The following is a 19,348-nucleotide window of genomic DNA, read 5'->3' on the forward strand; positions in this document are numbered from 1 at the left end:
ATCTGGAGAGCCAGGACAGGTGGGTACCCAGAAGTGGGGGGAATGGGGAGAGGGGAGAATGTGGGGTGGGAAGAGAAGACCCAGGGAGAAGGTAATGACCAGACCAGCAGCCCCTATAACCGCCCTAGGGCGAATCCTGGGAAGAAGGGCAACAACCACGACAACATTTATATACCGCTTTTCAACAAAAGTTTCCAAAGCGGTTTACATGGAGAAATAAATTAATGATGACGATGATGATGACGACAATGATGATGATGATAATAATAATAATAGATGGATCCCTGCCCCAAAGGGCTCACAATTTAAAAAGAAACATAAGATAGACCCCCAGTAAAGAACCATTGGTAGGATGCTGTGCTGGGGCTGGATAGGGCCAGTTACTCTCCCCCTGCTCAATAAAGAGAATCGCCATGTTAAAAAGGTGTCTCTTTGCCCAGCTAGCAGGGGTTGATATGTGTCTTGATCCCCAGATTGAGAGAGATGGGGGCAGTTTGTAGGATCCTCTCCCTGTCCAAATTATTATGGCCACTTGCTTTGTTTGGTCAATGACCGTAAATAAAGATTGACTTGACTTGACTATGGCCTCTTGCATTACAGACACCTAGATTCTTAATAATCCATCCATGAAGCCAGGGCTTTTCCGATGTTGCTACTCCATCATCCCCAGACACATTGAACAAAGTCCCTTGGGAGTTGTAGTCCAACAGCATTTGGGGACCCAAATTTGAGAACTCCTGCATTAACCACAATGAACTGATAGATTAGTCCTGATCTCCATAATTTGCTCACCCTGCAGTGGTCTTGGAACATAGGAAGCTGTCATTTACTGAGTTGGACCATTGGTCTATATCTAACTCAGTATTGTCTTCACAGACTGGCAGCAGCTTCTCCAAGGTTGCAGGCAGGAATCTCTCTCAGCCCTACCTGGAGATGCTGCCAGGGAGTGAATCTGGGACCTTCTGCATGCAAGCAGGCAGATACTCTTACACTGAGCTACGACCCCATCTCCAAAGGGAAATATCTTAGTGCTCACATGTAGTCTCCCATCCAAATGCAAACCAAGGCAGGCCCTAATTAGCAAAGGAGAGAATTCCTGCTCGCTACCACAAGACCAGCTCTCCTCCCCATAAGTCACATGGGGTATATTCCTGGTTAGGGTCTCCTCAAGTGGTGACAGTAAGTATTTTTTACTTCATTTATCCTGCCCTTCTTCAGGTGCATGACGGGGCCACATCATAGCTCAGTGGCAGAGCGTCTGCTTTTCGTGCAGAAGGCCCCAGTGTCAATAGCATCTTCAGGGTAAAGTTGGGAAAGACTCCTGCCTGGATCCTTGAATTGCTGCTGCCAGTCAGTGCAGAGAACACAGAGAGAAGGACCAGTGGTCTGACTCAGTATAAAGCAACTGCCTCTATTCCTATCTCTTCCATTTTAACCTTCCAACAACCCTCTTATAAGGTAGTCTAGGCTGAAAGTGTATGACGGGCCCATGCGTTTCATCCCTGAGTGGGTATGTGAACCTGGATCTCCCAAATCTAGTATTCTCTATGTGGGGGAGGGGGAGTGCTGTTCATCTGACATTTATTTTATTAACATATTAACATGCCCTGGAATCTTGGCCAGAGATTCCAGGTGTACAAATAGCAATACCTCTGGATTATTCCAGTTGTGTAAGCTACCAAAGGGAGGAGAGCTGGTCTTGTGGTAGCAAGCATGATTTGTCCCCTTAGCTAAGCAGGATCTGCCCTGGTTGCTTATGAAAGGGAGACTAGAAGTGTGAACACTGCAAGATAATCTCCCTTGGGATGGAGCTGCTCTGGGAAGAGCATCTGTGTTCCAAGTTCCCTCCCTGGCAGCATCTCCAAGATCAGGCTGAGAGAGATTCCTGCCTGCAACCTTGGAGAAGCCGCTGCCAGTCTGTGAAGACAATACTGAGCTACATAGACCAATGGTCTGACTCAGTAGATGGCAGCTTCCTATGTTGTTCCTACCAGTTCTAGGACATCCCATTGACTTTGTGTACCACCCACTAGGTAGCCGTAATTCTCCAGCGAGAAGCGTAACTGGACCTCCTAGAAGAATTGCATGCGGCGTTAACCACTCCGGTAACTCATGGCTTCAGAATCAGATCAGAAGACAGAAGATCGCATCGCCATGCTTGCCAAACCAAAAGTCTGCCACCAAATCATCTTCGACAGGTTGGAATGTTGCTTGCGCAATTCTTTGTCCCTGTGGCAACAGACCTGCAATGGCATCTCAAGACTCCATTGAAATCATGTTGACACTTGCCATTTAACGTGTCCATGTAGGTTTTTCTTTCCTTTCCTTTTGTAGCATCATGGCTTGAATCACTTGCTGATTTAGAATATTTATGGATTGCTTTTCAGCCCAAAAGTTCACAAAGCACTTTACAGAGTAAAAAAAAAAGAATGAGAAGATGGTTCGCTCGCCCAAAGGGACTCAAAAACAGAATGCAAGGGAGGCACCAGCCACAGTCACTGACTGGAGAGATGCTAGGCTGGGCTGAACAGGGCCAGTTGCTCTCCCCCTGCCAAACAGAAGGAAGCCCCCACTTGAAAAGGTGCTTCTTTGCCCAGTTAGCGAGAGCATTTGGTAGCAATAGCAGGAGCTATTCTGCCACAAAGCAATGCAAAGGAACAGAAGCCATGGCTCTTAACCTGGCATCCCATTTACATCCTGACTTTCTGCCATCCTGGCACTGACCTCCTTAACTTCAGCCACCACTAAAACACTGATACATGGGTTTCCTCTGGACAAGATAGGGGCAGCCTCACAGTGAAGGGATTTTCCTTATGCCTTCCATTCTCTATTTCTGTGCAGGCCTACAGTTTACTGGACAGATAAACTGCCCTCTTCGGTGTATCATCGATTCACCATTCCAGGCAAGTTGTTAAACCTGATTATTAGTTATTAGTAGTTATAAGTAGTTAGTAGTAGTTATTCGTTACTAGTAAAGTAAAGTGTGCCGTCAAGTCGGTTCGACTTGTGGCACCCACAGAGCCCTGTGGTTGTCTTCGGTAAAATACAGGAGGGGTTGACCATTGCCTCCTCCCGCGCAGTGTGAGATGATGCCTTTCAGCACCTTCCTTCATTGCTGCTGCCCAATATAGGTGTTTTCCCATAGTCTGGGAAACATATCAGTGGGGATTCGAACTGGCAACCTCTGGCTTGCTAGTCAAGCATTTCCCCACTGCACCACTTAAGGTGGCTAGTTATTAGTTGTTAGTTGTTATTAGTTGTTAGTCATTATAAGTTTTTAGTAGTTATTAGTAGTTGTGAGTTGTTAGTCATTAGTCGTTATTGATTTGTTATTAGTTATTAGTATATATTTACTTATTGCATTTATATAACTCCTAACATCGAAATCTCTAGGCAGTGTACAGAATTAAAACATAATATCTACCTATATAATTAATTCTCCAAGACAGTCCATCTTGGATGCAGAGCGGCACAGCTCCAGCAGTTGTCAGACTAGAGAGCCCATCAACCCCAGTCACTGCGGCTAATTAGTACCAATTCGGGTACTAATACAATGAATATTTATAGACCGCTTTTCGACAAAAGTCCCCAAAGCAGTTTAAAAGGTAAAGTGTGCCTTCGAGTCATCGTTGACTCCTGGCAACTACAGAGCCCTGTAGTTTACTTTGGCAGAAAACAGGAGGGGTGGACCATTGCCATCTCCCACGCAGTATGAGATGAGGCCTTTCAGCATCTTCCTATATTGCTGCTGCCCGATATCGGTGTTTCCCATTGTCTGGGAAACATATCAGCAGGAATTCGAACCGGCAACCTCTGGCTTGTTAGTCAAGTCATTTCCCGCTGTGCTATGGTTTTCATAGATATAAAGAAATAAAGATGGCTCTCTGTCCCCAAAGGACTCACAATCTGAAAAAGAAACATGACAGACACCAGCAACAGCCACCGGAGGGATGCTGTGCTGGGGGTGAACAGGGCCAGTTGCTCTCCCTCGTGATCAATAAAGAGAAACACCACTTCTTTATCCCCAGCTAACTGAGCAAAGAGGCACCTTTTTTAAAGTGGTGGCTCTCTTTATTGATCAGGAGGAGAGCAGCTGGCCCTATCCATCCCCAGCACAGCATCCCTCCAGTGACTGTTGCTGGTGTCTTGTTATGTTTCCTTTTTAGATTGTGAGCCCTTTGGAGGCAAGGAACCATTTCATTCATTCATTCATTCATTCATTCATTCATATCTATGTAAACCACTTCGGGATTTTTGCTGAAAAGGGGTATATAAATATTTGTTGTATTCATATTCTCACTTCAAAAAGGTGCATCTTTGTTCAGTCAGCAGGGGACGATGGGAGTCATGGATGATGGGTGTTGTAGTCCAACAATGGGTGGATGTCCCAAGTTTTGTAGCCTTGATGGGTCTAGGTCCTCCCCTGATATACGGCAGCTGCAAGGTCAAGTCCCTAGTGGCTGGAGAGGTTGGCAGCTACCAGCAACAGGAGGCGGCACAGGAGGAGAACCTTGCCCTCCAAATGCCTAGCCTGAATCTGTTAATCCAACCCCTTTGTTCCAACACTGCCCTCAGAAGCAAGAGAGAACAAGTCCATTCCTCATAAGAACAGCCCTGCTGGATCAGGCCCAAAGCCCATCTAGTCCAGCATCCTGTTTCGCACAGTTGCCCACCAGATGCCGCTGGAAGCCACAGGCAAGAGTTGAGGGCATGCCCTCTCTCCTGGTGTTACTCCCCTGCAACTGGTACTCAGAAGCATCCTGTCTTTGAGGCTGGAGGTGGCCTATAGCCCTCCAACTAGTAGCTGATGATAGACCTCTCCTCCATGAAGTTATCCAAATCCCTCTTAAAGCCATCCAGGTTGTTGGCTGTCACCGCATCTTGTGGCAGAGAATTCCACAAGTGGATGATGTGTTGTGTGAAAAAGTACTTCTGTTTGCAGGTCCTAGATTTCCTGGCAATCAATTTCATGGGATGGCCCCTGGTTCCTCCTTGGCAGCCCTTCAGATATTTGGAGATGGCTACCCAATCCCCCCTTGTTCTTCTCTTCTACAGTCTAAACAGCATGCCCAGCTCTTTCAGGCTTTCACAGAATTGTAGAGTTTATTATTTTATTTTATTTTATTATTTATTTATTTATTTATTGCACTTATATAGCGCCCCATCCAAACCGCTCTGGGCGGTGCACCACCACAACAAAAAACAAAACCTACAAATCAGTCCTTTAAAACCATCATCACAGAACCATTTAAAAACAGCATGCAACCATTAACAATTAAAACCTCATGACAGTTTAAAAACCCTGGAAGGCCTGGCCCAACCGATTTTAAGATAGGTTTTGGATTGGAAGGAACTTTGGAGATCTTCTAGTCCAACCTTGGTGGACCGGACCAGGTCCCCAAGGACCAGGGGTTAGAGCGCCTCTGGCAACTGGTATTGAGAGGCACCATAATAAATAATAATAATAATAATTCGATTTCTATACCGCCCTTCCAAAAATGGCTCAGGGCGGTTTACAAAGAAATAACAAACAAATAAGATGGCTTCCTGTCCCCAAAGGGCTCACATTCTAAAAAGAAACTTAAGACACACACCAGTAACAGTCACTGGAAGTACTGTGCTGGGGGTGAATAGGGCCAGTTACTCTCCCCCTGCTAAATAAAGAGAATCACCACGTCCACAGTAAAAGGTGCCTCTTTGCCCAGTTAGCCTCTGAGGCTGAAGGTGGCCTATAGCCACTAGACTAGTAGCCATTGATAGACCTGTCCTCAGAACCCTCACATTTGAACCGGTTCGAACCCGGGGGGGGGTTGCTTTAAGGTGCGAGGAGGGTGCCCTTAGCCCTCACCTCCCCCACCGTGCTTCCCCCTCCAACGTGGCTTCAAAAACTGCCGGCGTAGGGCAGCTGTATACCCTCTTTCCGCCCCGGTCAGCATAAAAACCGGAGTCTGCGTGTCCACTACTTCCAGCCTTACTCCAACCAGGGTGGCAAGAACGTATATAGCCGCCCCGCGCCAGCGGTTTTTCAAGCTGCGCTGGAGGGGGGAGCACAGCGGAGGAGGTGAGGGCACCCTCCCCGTGCCTTAAAGCAAACCCACCTGCCTCCTAAATTCCATGCACACCCCTAATTAGGAGTAGGAGTAGGAGGAATCGGCCGAGGGCTGAGCCTGGGTCCTTTTGCATGGTATGCAGATGCTCTCTCACTGAGCTACAGCCTCATCCTCATGTTAAAGATCATCAGAATCCGTGTCTGTGTGTGTGTGTGTGTATGTGTGTGTGTGTGTGTGTGTGAGAGAGAGAGAGAGAGAGAGAGAACTTAGGCAGCTGAAACAAATATATTAAAGGCATGCACGGAATATCCCCTCCATCTTCCTTCTGCAGTCTTGACTCCCCGACAGGAGGCTCTGTCCCGATGCAAAATGGTGAATGTGTACTACCAGGAAGACAGGTGAGGGGGACAGTAACCAGGCTGAAGTCTCCTTTGGGTGGGGGGGCGGGGTGTGGGGAGAAAACACACCTGATTTGGGGGGGGGGAATAGGATACAAAAATTAACTTGCCATGCACATCGACAGAAAGGTCTGATCACAGTCAGTCGGTTTAGCAGAAGCTGGTCAGTGTGACAGTGAGTCTTGCCAGATGGCGAAAGATTTCAATTTCAGCGCAAATAACGTCTGAAATGTTTAAGGCAGTCCTGTACCTGGTTTTTGATTTATTGATTTGATTTGGTTTCTATACTGCCCTTCCCAAATGGCTCAGGGTGGTTTACACAGAGAAACAACAAATAAATCAGGTGGCTCCCTGTCCCCAATGGACTCACAATCTAAAAAAGAAACATAAGGCAGATGCCAACAACAGCCACTGGAGGGATGCTGTGCTGGGGATAGATAGGGCCAGTTGCTCTCCCCCTGCTTACTAAAGAAAATCACCACGTTCAAAGGTGCCTCTTTGCCCAGTTAGCAGGGGTTCTAACGTGATCAAGACTCTTTCATTCCTGGCACAGGCAAGATGTTCCCCCCACCCAATTGGATATTCATCCAATTGTTTGTTTGTTACATTTATATGCAGCTCTTCCTCCAAGGAGCCCAAAGCAGTGAACATGATTATGTTTATTCTCACAACAACCCTGTGTGGTAGGCTAGGCTGGGAGATACATGACTGGCCCAGAGTCACCCAGTGAGTTTCATGGTTGAATCTGGATTTTAACTCAGTCTTCCCGGTCATAGTCCAACACTCTAACCACTATGCCATGCTGGCTCTTTTTTAAACAATTTATATTCACAGGAATTACAAAATCTTGTGGCAGCCTGTTCCACAGGCAACCCGTGGAAAAAGTATTTCCCTATGCTTTAAACATTATTATTATTTATTCGATTTCTATACCACCCTTCTAAAAATGACTCAGGGCGGTTTACACAGAGAAATAATAAATAAATAAGATGGCTCCCTCTCCCCAAAGGGCTCACAATCTAAAAGGAAACACAAGATAGATACCAGCAACAGCCACTGGAAGTACTCTGCTGGGAGTGGATAGGGCCAGTGACTCTCCCCCTGCTAAATAAAGAGAATCACGTTAAAAGGTGCCTCTTTGCCAAGTTAGCAGGGGTTCATGACAATCAGCTTTAGCAGATGGGTTTGTGTTGTGTGTGTGCGCGCTCCTTGTGAGTTTTGTGAGTTGATGTCACACTTTCCTTTCTCGGTCAAATCCAGGAGGCCCCTGCGGCCCGTGACAAGTGCAGCTCTGAGAGCAGAGGCAACGCCCAGACTGAAGGAACTGGCACAGCCCCGATCTTGCACGGACGTCTGGGAGTTAAACCGTCCCCTTTACCCCTTGGTATGTGAGCCCTTTGCTGGCCTACCTCCTGTCCACATGCACACCCTCCAACACTTCACCAACGAAACTGGGACATGCCTGTGATTTTGTAGAGCCATGGAACCTGGTCTGTAGTGTGAAGGGGGTGTGGCCAGAGTGCTGGGACCGGTGCTCTTGACCTGGGCCATCAATGATCTAGAAGTTGGGGTAAGCAACCAAGTGGCCAAATTTGCAGATGACACTAAACTACTTAGGGTAGTGAAATCCACAACGGATTGTGTGGAGCTGCAAAAAGTTCTCTCCAGACTGGAGGAGTGGGTAACAAAATGGCTAATGCGGTTCAATGTAAACAAGTGTAAAGTGATTCACACTGAAGTAAAAAAACACCAACTTCACATATACGCTGAGCTGTACCAGTGACTGACCAGGAGAGAGATCTTGGAGTTGTGGTGGACAGCTCGTTGTGTCGTCTCAGTGTGCGGCAGCTGTGAAAAAGGCTAATTCCATGCTAGGAATCATTAGGAAGGGGGTTGAAAATAAACATGCTAATGTTATAATGCTCTTGTACAAATCTATGGTGCAGCCACATCTGGAGTACTGCGTACAGCTTCGGTCACCATATCTTAAGAAGGATATTGTAGAACTGGAAAAGGTGCAGAAGAGGGAAACCAAAATGATCAGGGGCCTGGAGCACCTTCCTTATGAGGCAAGGCTACAACAGCTGGGGCTATTTAGTTTAGAAAAAAGACGGCTGCGGGGAGAAATGATCAAAGTGTACAAAATTATGCATGGAGTAGAGATGGTGGACAGAGAGAAATTTTACTTCCTCTCTCACAAGACTAGAACCAGGGGTCACCCCATGAAACTGAAGGTCAGGAAATTTAGGACCGACAAGCGGATGTACTTTTTCACTCCATGTGTAATTAATCTATGGAATTCTTTGCCATGGGATGTGGTGATGGCCACCAGCTTGGATGGCTTTAAAAGGGGCATAGACAGATTAATGGAGGACAGGTCTAGCCATGGCTACTAGTCTGGTGGCTGTGGGCCATCTCCAGCCTCAGACATGATCCTCTAAATACCAGTTGCAAGGGAGCAAGAGCACGAGAGAGGGCATGCACACACCTCTTGCCTGTGGGCTCCCCAGAGGCATCTGGTGGGCCACTGTGTATCCTGAGAGGCATCGCGTACAATTCTGACAGTGAGCGTGACACACAGCAGGTCATCCTATGTAGGCAAGTACATGATTCCAGAAGACCGGAGCAGATGATCCAAGCCCATTGGCATGAGTTCCATCATACAACTAACCACAGTTAGATAAAATAAACCAGGGTTTCTTAACCTTGGGCCCCCAGATGTTGTTGGACTACAACTCCCACCATCCTCAGCCATAAAGGTCATGTCTGGGGATGATGGGAGTTGTAGTCCAACAACAGCTGGTGGCCCAAGGTTAAGAAACCCTGAAATAAACCATGGCCAATTCCAACATATCACAAAACCAGAGTTAAACGGGGCTGAGGTTGGAACTCCGAAGGTGTGCAGCCACGGTTTGAAGCTGAAAGCGATCTACAGTTTGCCTCCCAAAACTCCAATCTGAGCCTTCAGTTTGCACTAAGGTTCGCCACCAAGACCTGAGGTTGGGCCACCAAAGCCATCATGTTCCCTTCTCTTTCCTGGATAACAGGGAAATAGTGCCCCCCCCAAGGCACACACCCCCCCCCAAGAAATTATGCTTGTGAAGGATAGTTTAGTTCTTGGGCTCTTAAGAGGGTGGTGGTGCTATTGCTATAAGAAGGAGCAGGGGCAGAGTGAGGCTAGCCGTGGCCTGGGCTTTGCTGCCCCCTAGCCCCCTACCCCTCCATATGACATCAGACTCAGGGAACATTTAGCCATGCCCCCCATGCCTGACAACAGATGTGGGGGCATGGTTTAGCTCACAAATGGGGCCAAATGACCCCTTTGGGGAGCTAAATTGGCTAGCGCTGCATTTGCAGTGCGGCCAGGAGCAGATCTCCCTGCCTTTAAAAGGCAGGGAGAGTCGCTCTGGCCGTGTTGCAAAGGCAGCATTGGCCGATTTAGCTCAAAAACGGGGCCACACAGCCCTGTTTGGGAGCTAAACCACACACACACCCCGTATCTGACATCAGATGCAGGGTATGTGTCTGGGGCACCAGGCACGGCCCCTGAGGAGCAGGAGCCCTGGTTCTTCGAACCTGTCCACTCAATGGTGGCTCCGCCCCTGGGAAGGAGTGCTGGCATGGCATCGGATTTAAAGGGATTTAAATGCCCTTTCCTTGCCGAGGGCTGGCGGTTCCGAAAAGGCACGGTCGCGCTCAGCATGCCCCCTTTAAGGCTGCGGCCAATGGCAGCCGCTCTGGTGACATGCTGGCACCTTCCCCACAGTCTGGCCACGTAAGCGCTATGGAGGGTTACTGGGATTGGCCTCGATGGACCGGGAAGAGGGAGGGGGCTCCGCTCTCCTTCAACCGCAGGTTGCCAGACCGCGGTTGGATGAAAGTCTGCGGCTCTATTTGCAGTTTGAAATTGAAACCATGGATTCCTCAACCTCCGTTTTTGTGTTACGTGCGGATATGGCCCATGTTTCTTCATGATATCTGAACCTGCCCGACCGCTCACTGTGGTTCCTGCCCCAAGTACAGCAGCCAGGCAATTCAATTATGAGGAAGAGCAGTGCATCTTGTCTTTGGGGCCACCAATTCCATACCCGCCATCATGTCCCTCTCCCTCCCCGCTGCATTCACCTGGATGGGGAAACAGGGAGATATTGGCAGGTATGTGATTCCTGGTGCACTGAGAAATGTTGCAGGCTGGGGTGGTGCTGGAGGTCCCAAGATCTTACACAGGACATTTGCTTTCTGGCCTTCAGGTGAGTAAAGGAGCACTGTCTGCCATTCCCTCCGAAAGAATCCTTGCTCTGGCCAAACCGAAGCAACTGCCGACCCCTTCCAGCAGTAAGTAAATCTCTGTTCCTGCTCTTCTTCTTAACAAGGGTGTTAAGTCTTTGCCCAAGTCTAGCTGTAGATCCTCCAGGGAGATTTCCGGTACGTGTAGGGGGTCCTGTGGGGGGAGGGTGCTCACGAAATAATAGATCTGCTTCCACTTTTAGAAGATGAGAAACATGGGAGTCGAGCTGAACAAACACAAGGGCCTGTGTGCATTGGTAGGGAAGCTCCCACTGGCTTCCCAGATTCCCCTCCCTGCAGCCAAATGGGGTGGGAGTGGCTACCCAGGCCCTCCGGGAGAGAAGCTGCCGATCTGCAGGTGCCAATTTGAAAGACCTTTTCTTCTGCTGCTCGAGGGGAGGGCACCGCTTCAGAGGTGCCACACACCTCCTGTTTCAAGCAGCCAAGGTCCCCCACCCCCACCCCACTGCTGCCGCCGTGAACTCCCAGTTGCAAAGTGTGCCTTGGTGCTATTCTCAGTGACTTTGGTAAAGAGGATTAAGCTGTTGGGCCTCCACGCTGCAAAGGAAAGCATCCTTGCGGTGTCCGTATCGGTCTCGTTGCTAAGTGGTTAACAGCGGTAGATGTGTGTTAAGCCGAAGGCAGTAGATAGGCTTTTTTTTAGGAGAACTGATGGTGGTCTGGTGGAGCCATTGCTCAAAGGGTGCACAAACATTTTGCTCCCAGTGCTTTGTCTGGGAGCATTTGGAGGGTGTGTTTGAAGCCCCAGAAAACCTTGGTTACAAATAATTGGGTTCTCCCCTTTCGTTCAGAGAGCTAAAGATGGTGTGAGAGACATACCATATGAACACGTGAAGCTGCTCTCTACTGAGTCAGGTTATTGGTCTATCTCATCCAGTATCGTCTGCCCTGACTGGCTGGATCTCTCTCCAGGGTTCCGAAAAGGACGCTGGCTCATGTGACCCTCAATAGGGCAGGGAAAACGTCCCATCCGAGTACCAGAGCTGTGCGTGCTCCCTGTTCTGCATGTAGTGGTTAGAGTGCTGGACTAGGACCAGGTAGATGCGAGTTCAAATCCCCATTAAGCCATGATATTTGCTAGGTGACTCTGGGCCAGTCACCTCTCTCTCAGCGTAACCTATTCACAGGGTTGTTGTGGGGAGAAACTTAAGTATGTAGTACACTGCTCTGTGCTCCTTGGAGGAAGAGCGGGATATAAAATGTTATTATTATTATTAATAATAATCCCCCCTGTTGTTTGTAATCGCCATGACCCCACTTTCACAAATACTAAACAAAACAGGCCTCGGATACCAAACATCTAAAACATCGAGTAAAATCAACCATCTGCTGTACATGGACGATCTGAAGTTGTATGGAAAGTCCCAGTCAGAAATCGAATCACTGCTAAACACTGTCCGTGTATTCAGTAGCAATATAGCAATGGAGTTTGGACTAGACAAGTGTGCTGCATTAATAATGAACAAAGGGAAAATAAGAAAAACAGAAGGAATAGAACTACCCAATGGAAGCAAGATCAAGAACCTGGAAGAGAAAGAACCTTACAAATACTTGGGCATTCCCCAGGCTGATAACATTGCACACACTGAAGTTAAAAGAAAAATAGGAAGTGAATACATCAGGAGAGTTAAAAAAAATCCTCAAGTCCAAACTCAATGGCGGGAACACCATACAAGCCATAAACATCTGGGCTATACCTGTTATCAGATACACTGCAGGAATAATAGACTGAACCCAGGCAGAGCTAGAGACGCTAGATCGTAAGACCAGGAAAATCATGACCATCAATCATGCTATGTACCCCTGCAGTGATGCAGATAGGCTATACCGCCCTCACAGCTCAGGTGGAAGAGGAATGCTGCAAGTCCATCAAACAGTAGAGGAGGAGAAAAGAGGCCTTGAAGAATATATAAGGGACAGTGAAGAAGATGCACTTAAAATGGTCAAGAACGAGAAACTATTCAACACCAATGAAAGAAAGCAGGCCTACAAGAAAGAACCAGTCAAGAACCGAGCAGAAAAATGGAGAAATAAGCCCCTGCATGGTCACTATTTGCACAATATAAGTGGAAAATCAGACATCACCAAGACCTGGCAGTGGCTTAAGAATGGTTACTTGAAGAAAGAAACTGAGGGTTTAATACTGGCTGCACAAGAACAGGCACTAAGAACAAATGCAATAAGAGCCAAAGTCGAAAAATCCACAACAAACAGCAAGTGCCGCCTTTGTAAAGAAGCAGATGAAACAGTGGACCACCTAATCAGCTGTTGTAAAAAGATCGCACAGACTGACTACAAACAAAGGCATGACAAGGTAGCAGGGATGATACACTGGAACCTGCAAAAAATACAAGCTACCTGTAGCCAAGAATTGGTGGGACCATAAAATTGAAAAAGTTGAAGAAAATGAAGATGTGAAAATATTATGGGACTTCCGACTACAAACAGACAAACATCTGCCACACAATACACCAGATATCACTGTAGTTGAGAAGAAAGAAAAACAAGTTAAAATAATCGACATAGCAATAGCGGGATAGCAGAATAGAAGAAAAAAATAGAAAAAATCACAAAATACAGAGATCTACAAATTGAAATGGAAAGGCTGTGGCAGAAAAAGACCAAAATAATCCCAGTGGTAATTGGCGCCCTGGGTGCAGTTCCAAAAGACCTTGAAGAGCACCTCAACACCATAGGGGCCACAGAAATCACCATCAGCCAATTACAAAAAGCAGCTTTACTTTTACAGCCTATATTCTGCGACGATATCTATAACAACAGCAACAACATTGACAATAAAATTCAGCCATCCTAGGTCCTTGGGAAGGACTAGAGGTCTGGATAAAACAAACCAGTCAATAACACCTGTCTGACTGTGTAAATAAATAATAATATCCAGCCAGAACCTTGTACACGATCAGTTCTCCCCCACTCCTTCCTAGCTCTTTACTCACATATGGTCACAAACTCCCCAAATTGGGGTGTCCTACCCTACTGCAGATCATGTGAAGCAGCCTCAGGTCTTTCCCAGCCCTATCTGAAGATACCAGGGATAGATTCTGCCACCTTCGGCTCACAAAGCTAGTCCTTTACCACTGAGCTGCTGCCCTACTGAGTCAGAGCCTCCGTCTGCCTGACTAAATATTGCCAGCACTGACTGGCAGCTGATCGCCGGTGTTTCAGATGGGGTTCTTCCCCAGCCCTACCAAGAGAGGCTTCTAGGCATTGAAACTGGGGTCCTGCCACCGAGCCACAGTCCCACTTTTCCCCGTGGGCGGCACACTCACCTCCCTATCTTCTGCTCACCGGTTTTTGTAATGCTTCAAAACCTGCAGCACCTGTTTCACCAGAGACAACCATGGAAGAAAAGGTATGCATGCACACCAGCATGGGAACAGAGGTGCTCTTACCCCTGGACTTTGGGGCCTCCTCTTTAGTCTGTCCCGGTTGGTGTGTGACTACCCAGCCGAGCATGATGATTGCTTAATTTGCAGGGGAGAGGGGCCTCCAGAGGCCTTGAGGCCCAGGCTCCAAAATTACCTAGGTGCATCTCTGCATGGGAAATGTCTCTGTCATGCTGTGCAGGCCTTACTCTGGCATCATTGATGGAAAGGGTGGCAGCTAAGACTCTCCCCAGCTAAGACTCTCCCCAGCTAAGACTCTCCCCTATTACATTAATACCAAAACCCGGTCAAGATTAGGGATGTGCACAAAATCGGTTCACCCGGTTCGGTTCGGATCCGAACCGGGTCCGAACCAGGAGGGGGTGGTTCGGTTTTGGTTTTGTCCGAACCACCCCCTGGTTCGGTTCGCATACGAACCGGTTCAAACCGGTTTGTATCAGTTTGGACACCTGAAAATTGGTAGGATGGTAGCTGGCACCCAGGGGTACCTGTCACCCAAACCCCAAAGCAATCGGACACTTGTACGATTTTTTATGAATTTTTGGGGAAAAATTTTTTTCTCATAGGATATAATGGGACTCGAACCAGGCCATTATTCCTTATTGTGGAGCACCCATGGGTGCCAACAACCATGCAAACCCTGAAGCAATCAGACACCCCTATGACTTTTTATGAATATTTGAAATATTTTTAATTATTTTTCTCATAGAGTATAATGGGACCCGAACCAGTCCATATCCCCTATTGTGGAGCACCTAGGGGCACAAAAGCAGGGTGGGTGGTAGACAGACAGGGGTGCCTACCACCCAAAAAATCTCAAGGCAATTGGACACTCCTCTGATTATTGGTGAATTGTTAAAGTATTTTTGAATTCCTCATAGAGAATAATTAGGATTGCAGCAAATGTATAGCTTCACGTCGGGGGGAAAAGGGGTGTCATAGAGTGCAGTGTGGTGGGTGGTAGTTCCTAGGGTGGGCAAGGAAGCTATCAGAATTATTTGAAAGGAATTGGGCAAAGGGGTGATTTTTAAGTGATTTTTGAAGTTTACGTGTCTTTAAGGTTTTTCTCCATAAAGAAGCATGGAGGTGTCAGCAAATGTATAGCTTCACATCGGGGGGAAAGGGGTGGCCTAGAGCAGTGTGGGGTTGGTGGTAGTGCCAGGTAGGAGCAAGGAAGCTATCAGAATTATTTGAAAAGATTTGGGCAGAGGGATGATTTTTAAGTGATTTTTGAAGTTTACGCGTCTTTGGCCTAGAGCGGTGTGGGGTTGGTGGTAGTGCTGGGTAGGGGCCGGGAAGCTACCTGAATTTTTTCAAAGGATTTGGGCAGAGGGCTGATTTTTGGTTAATTGTTGGTTTACGCGTCTTTAAGGTTTTTCCTCATAATAAGTTATAATGGAGCCCCATAAGTGCACATGGGGGGTGCTGGGGTGGCCCAGAGCGAGTGGTGGTATAGTGCACATAGGGTGCCAACCACCCACATGGGTTTCTAACCCATGGGGTACAGGGTTCTCTTGTTTCTGAGGTATTGAGTGTGGATTCTATGATAGCAAATGAGATTTTCAATGAGACACCATGAATCCACTCTAATATGCTATCATAGAATCCACACTCAATACCTCAGAAACAAGAGATCCCTGTACCCCATGGGTTAGAAACCCATGGGGGTGGTTTGGAGTTAATTACATAAGGGCGATTGGGTCTATATATTCTGAACAAAAAGCAAATATTAAGGTTAATGGAGAACTTTCAGATTATTTTAGTATTCAAAAAGGTACTAGACAAGGCTGTCCCCTGTCTCCATTATTGTTTGTATTGGTTTTGGAAATTATGTGTAGGATGATAAGGGAAAAGACTAAAATACAAGGATTGACAATAGGGACACAAAGATATCAATTAAGAGCCTTTGCAGATGATATAGTGTTATTTTTACAAGATTCTTTAGAATCAATTGACACACTATTGGAGATATTAGAATCATATGGGAACCTGGCAGGGTTCTATATAAATAAAGACAAGACAAAGGTATTAACTAAAAACATGAACAAAGAAGACATTGAAAGATTTGCTCTGAGATCTAGTTTTAAAGTGGAAAAAAAGGTAAAATATTTAGGAGTGACGCTTACCACAAACAATGCATTATAAAGACGGATTTGAGCAGATGGAATAGACTGAATTTATCATTAAGTGGAAGAATTTCTGTTAGTAAAATGAATGTTCTTCCCAAAATGTTATATCTCTTCCAGACAGTACCAATAATAAATTCAATGTCAATTTTCATCCAATGGCACAAAGATGTAAGGAATTTTGTCTGGCAAGGCAAAAAACCAAGGATAAACTTTAAAAACCTAACAGATGATAGGAAGAGAGGAGGATTTGCACTACCAAATTTTAAGTTATATTTTGAAGCGATATGCCTAACCTGGATAAAAGAATGGATTACATTAAAAAATCCAAGATTGCTGGATTTGGAAGGATTTGATTTAAGATTCGGGTGGCATGCATATTTATTTTATGACAAGGTAAAATTAAATAAAGAATTTTTAAATCATTATGTTAGAAAAAGTCTATATATGGTATGGATGAAAAATAAATTTTTGTTGGAAGCAAAAATCCCACTTTGGGTATCCCCATTGGAAGTTATATCTAGAAAACAGAAAAATATGCAACAATCTTGGCCCACGTATCGACAATTGCTCGTCCTTCAAGGAGTAAAATACAAACTTAAAAAGTTAGAACATATGCAGGATTGGAATATCTCTTGGTTCCAATACCATCAAATCAATGCTTTATTTAAGCAAGACTGTAAAAAGGGTTTTAAACAACTAAAGTCAGAATTCGAACTACAGTTGTGCGATAAGGAAGAAAAACTCGTATCCAGGATGTATGGCCTATTACTATTGGAAGACACAAGAACGGAGGTAGTAAAAACCTCAATGATTAAATGGGCCCAGGACCTTGCTTATAACATTGACTTGGAAAAATGGGGAAAACTTTGGATAAAAGATATAAAATTTACTGCTTGCTCTAATCCAGTGATTCTCAAATTTGGGTCCTCAGGTGTTATTGGACTTCAACTCCCATAATCCCCAACCAAAGGCCACTGAGGCTGGGGATTATGGGAGTTGAAGTCCAATAACACCTGAGGACCCAAGTTTGAGAATCCCTGCTCTAATCTAAAGGAAAATATTTTGAAAATGATGTACAGATGGCATCTTACGCCCCAAAAGCTGGCCATAATCTATTATGTCAAATAAATGTTGGAAATGTAAGAAAGAAGAGGGTTCCTATATACATTTATGGTGGACATGCAATAAATTGAGAGGTTATTGGGACTTAATATATAACGAGCTTAAAAAAATATTCAAAACGACTTTTCCCAAGAGTCCAGAATCAATACTATTAGGTATTGATAACAATGCTCTCCCGAGGAAATATTGGACCCTCTTCATGTACTTAACAGCAGCAGCAAGACTGACATTTGCGTGCAAATGGAAAGACAGTCAATGCCCGTCTAAAGAGGATTGGATTCTTAAAGTACTAGAATTGGCAGAAATGGCGAAATTAACATCACTACTAAGAAATAAATTTGAAGAATTTAAAAAAGAATGGGACCCTCTTCTTGTCTATTTAAAAATACATCACAAAATGGATTTTTGTCAGGCTTTTGAGGGCTAACTACAAATGTTTCAAAAACACCCCAAAGTTGTTTTCTATATGAATTACTGGGGAGAGAATGTTTAATCAATAGGCAAGATCCGGTCATTGTCAACAACACTTGTTCCAATGATGAGATGGAAGTCTTTATTGTGTGTGTTTGTGTCTGTATCATTTGTGTTTGTCCTTTTGTGTTGTGAAAATTGAATAAAAAGTATAAGGAGAAGAAAAAAAAAGGCTGACGAGTGGATGAAGCCCATTCCAACATTATTAAACAAGCTGTATTCGTCTCTATAGCCTCTGAAAGAGTGCTGGAAGTCCCTCCTCGGTGCCTTCAGTTATTCATTCATTCATTCATTTGATTTCTATACCACCCTTCCAAAAATGGCTCAGGGCGGTTCACACAGAGAAATAACAAATAAGATAAACAAAATGGATCCCTGTCCCCAAAGGGCTCACGATCTAAAAAGAAACATAAGATAGACACCAGCCACAGTCACTGGAGGTCCTGTGCTCGGGGTGGAGAGGGCCAGTTACTCTCCCCCTGCTAAATAAAGAGAATCACCACATTAAAAGGTGCTTCTTTACCAAGTTAGCAGGGGTAAGCCCAAGGCCCATCTAGTCCAGCATCCTGTGCCACACACTATTTCAACAGCGAACACTGTAATAGGATGGCAGGCATTTCCATTATCGGGAGACAGGGGGCGACCCTGTGTCTCACCCACGGCAATGCCAGTTGGAGGGGAGGAGTGTGATGAACCCTAATTATAGCAGAACCAGCATGAGCAGTAAAAGCTGAGCCCATGGAAGAGTAGCTTGACTGAGACAGTTGTTTCAGATCGAAAGCATGTCAGCTTTATTGGGGAGGTTACATTCTTGGACAGAGAGCCTGTGTGCCTGAGCTTTCTGTCTTCATCATATAGAGTAGAGCGAAAGAAGCTGGTCTTGTGGTGCATTACAAAATGCACAGCAAGCATGACTTGTCCCCTTAAGCTAAAGGGTCCACCCTGGTTGCATATGAAAGGAAGACTAGAAGTATGAGCACTGTAAGATATTCCCTTCAGGAGATGGAGTCGCTCTGGGAAGAGCAGAAGGTTCCAAGTTCCCTCCCTGGCGGCATCTCCAAGGTAGGGCTGAGAGAGATTCCTGCCTGCAACCGTGGAGAAGCCGTTACCAGTCTGTGTAGACAATACTGAGCGAGATGGACCAATGGTCTGCCTCGGTATATGGCAGCTTCCTATGTTCCTAAAGCTGCAGGCAGGCAGTAATCTCTCCCAGCTAAGGACTGAACCTGGGACCATCTGCATGTAAAATAGGGGCTCTACCACTGAGATGAAGATCCAGGGAAGAAATCTGGGACCTTCTGCATAATGCAGATGCTCTTCCCACCCGCTAAGGGGATAATATCTTGCAATGCTCACACATGTAGTCTCCCATTCACATGCAAACCAGGGTAGACCCTGCTTAGAAATTCATGCAACTCTGGGAGAGAGCCATCTAAAACCCTGACATGGGTAGGCCTTGGAGAGGA

At 46.0% G+C, this 19,348-nt stretch overlaps 1 protein-coding gene across 3 annotated transcripts in view; it reads left to right on the forward strand.

Annotated features, from left to right (window-relative positions):
- THEG (theg spermatid protein) overlaps positions 1 to 19,348 on the forward strand; it is a 22,793-nt gene continuing 3,445 nt past the window's right edge. Inside the window, exons 1-6 of one of the 3 annotated variants that reach the window (XM_053295084.1) lie at positions 1 to 19; positions 2,034 to 2,198; positions 2,842 to 2,903; positions 6,382 to 6,448; positions 7,709 to 7,832; positions 10,699 to 10,783. In XM_053295084.1, the coding sequence (XP_053151059.1) occupies positions 2,113 to 2,198; positions 2,842 to 2,903; positions 6,382 to 6,448; positions 7,709 to 7,832; positions 10,699 to 10,783 (424 nt within the window). In that variant the 5' untranslated portion in view covers positions 1 to 19; positions 2,034 to 2,112. Of the gene's footprint in view, positions 20 to 53; positions 92 to 2,033; positions 2,306 to 2,841; positions 2,904 to 6,381; positions 6,449 to 7,708; positions 7,833 to 10,698; positions 10,784 to 19,348 lie in introns of those variants that run through there. The other 2 variants (XM_053295083.1, XM_053295086.1) reach the window with 2 other exon arrangements.

This window comes from Hemicordylus capensis, chromosome 2, assembly GCF_027244095.1.
Source record: "Hemicordylus capensis ecotype Gifberg chromosome 2, rHemCap1.1.pri, whole genome shotgun sequence".
Lineage (NCBI taxonomy): Eukaryota > Metazoa > Chordata > Lepidosauria > Squamata > Cordylidae > Hemicordylus > Hemicordylus capensis.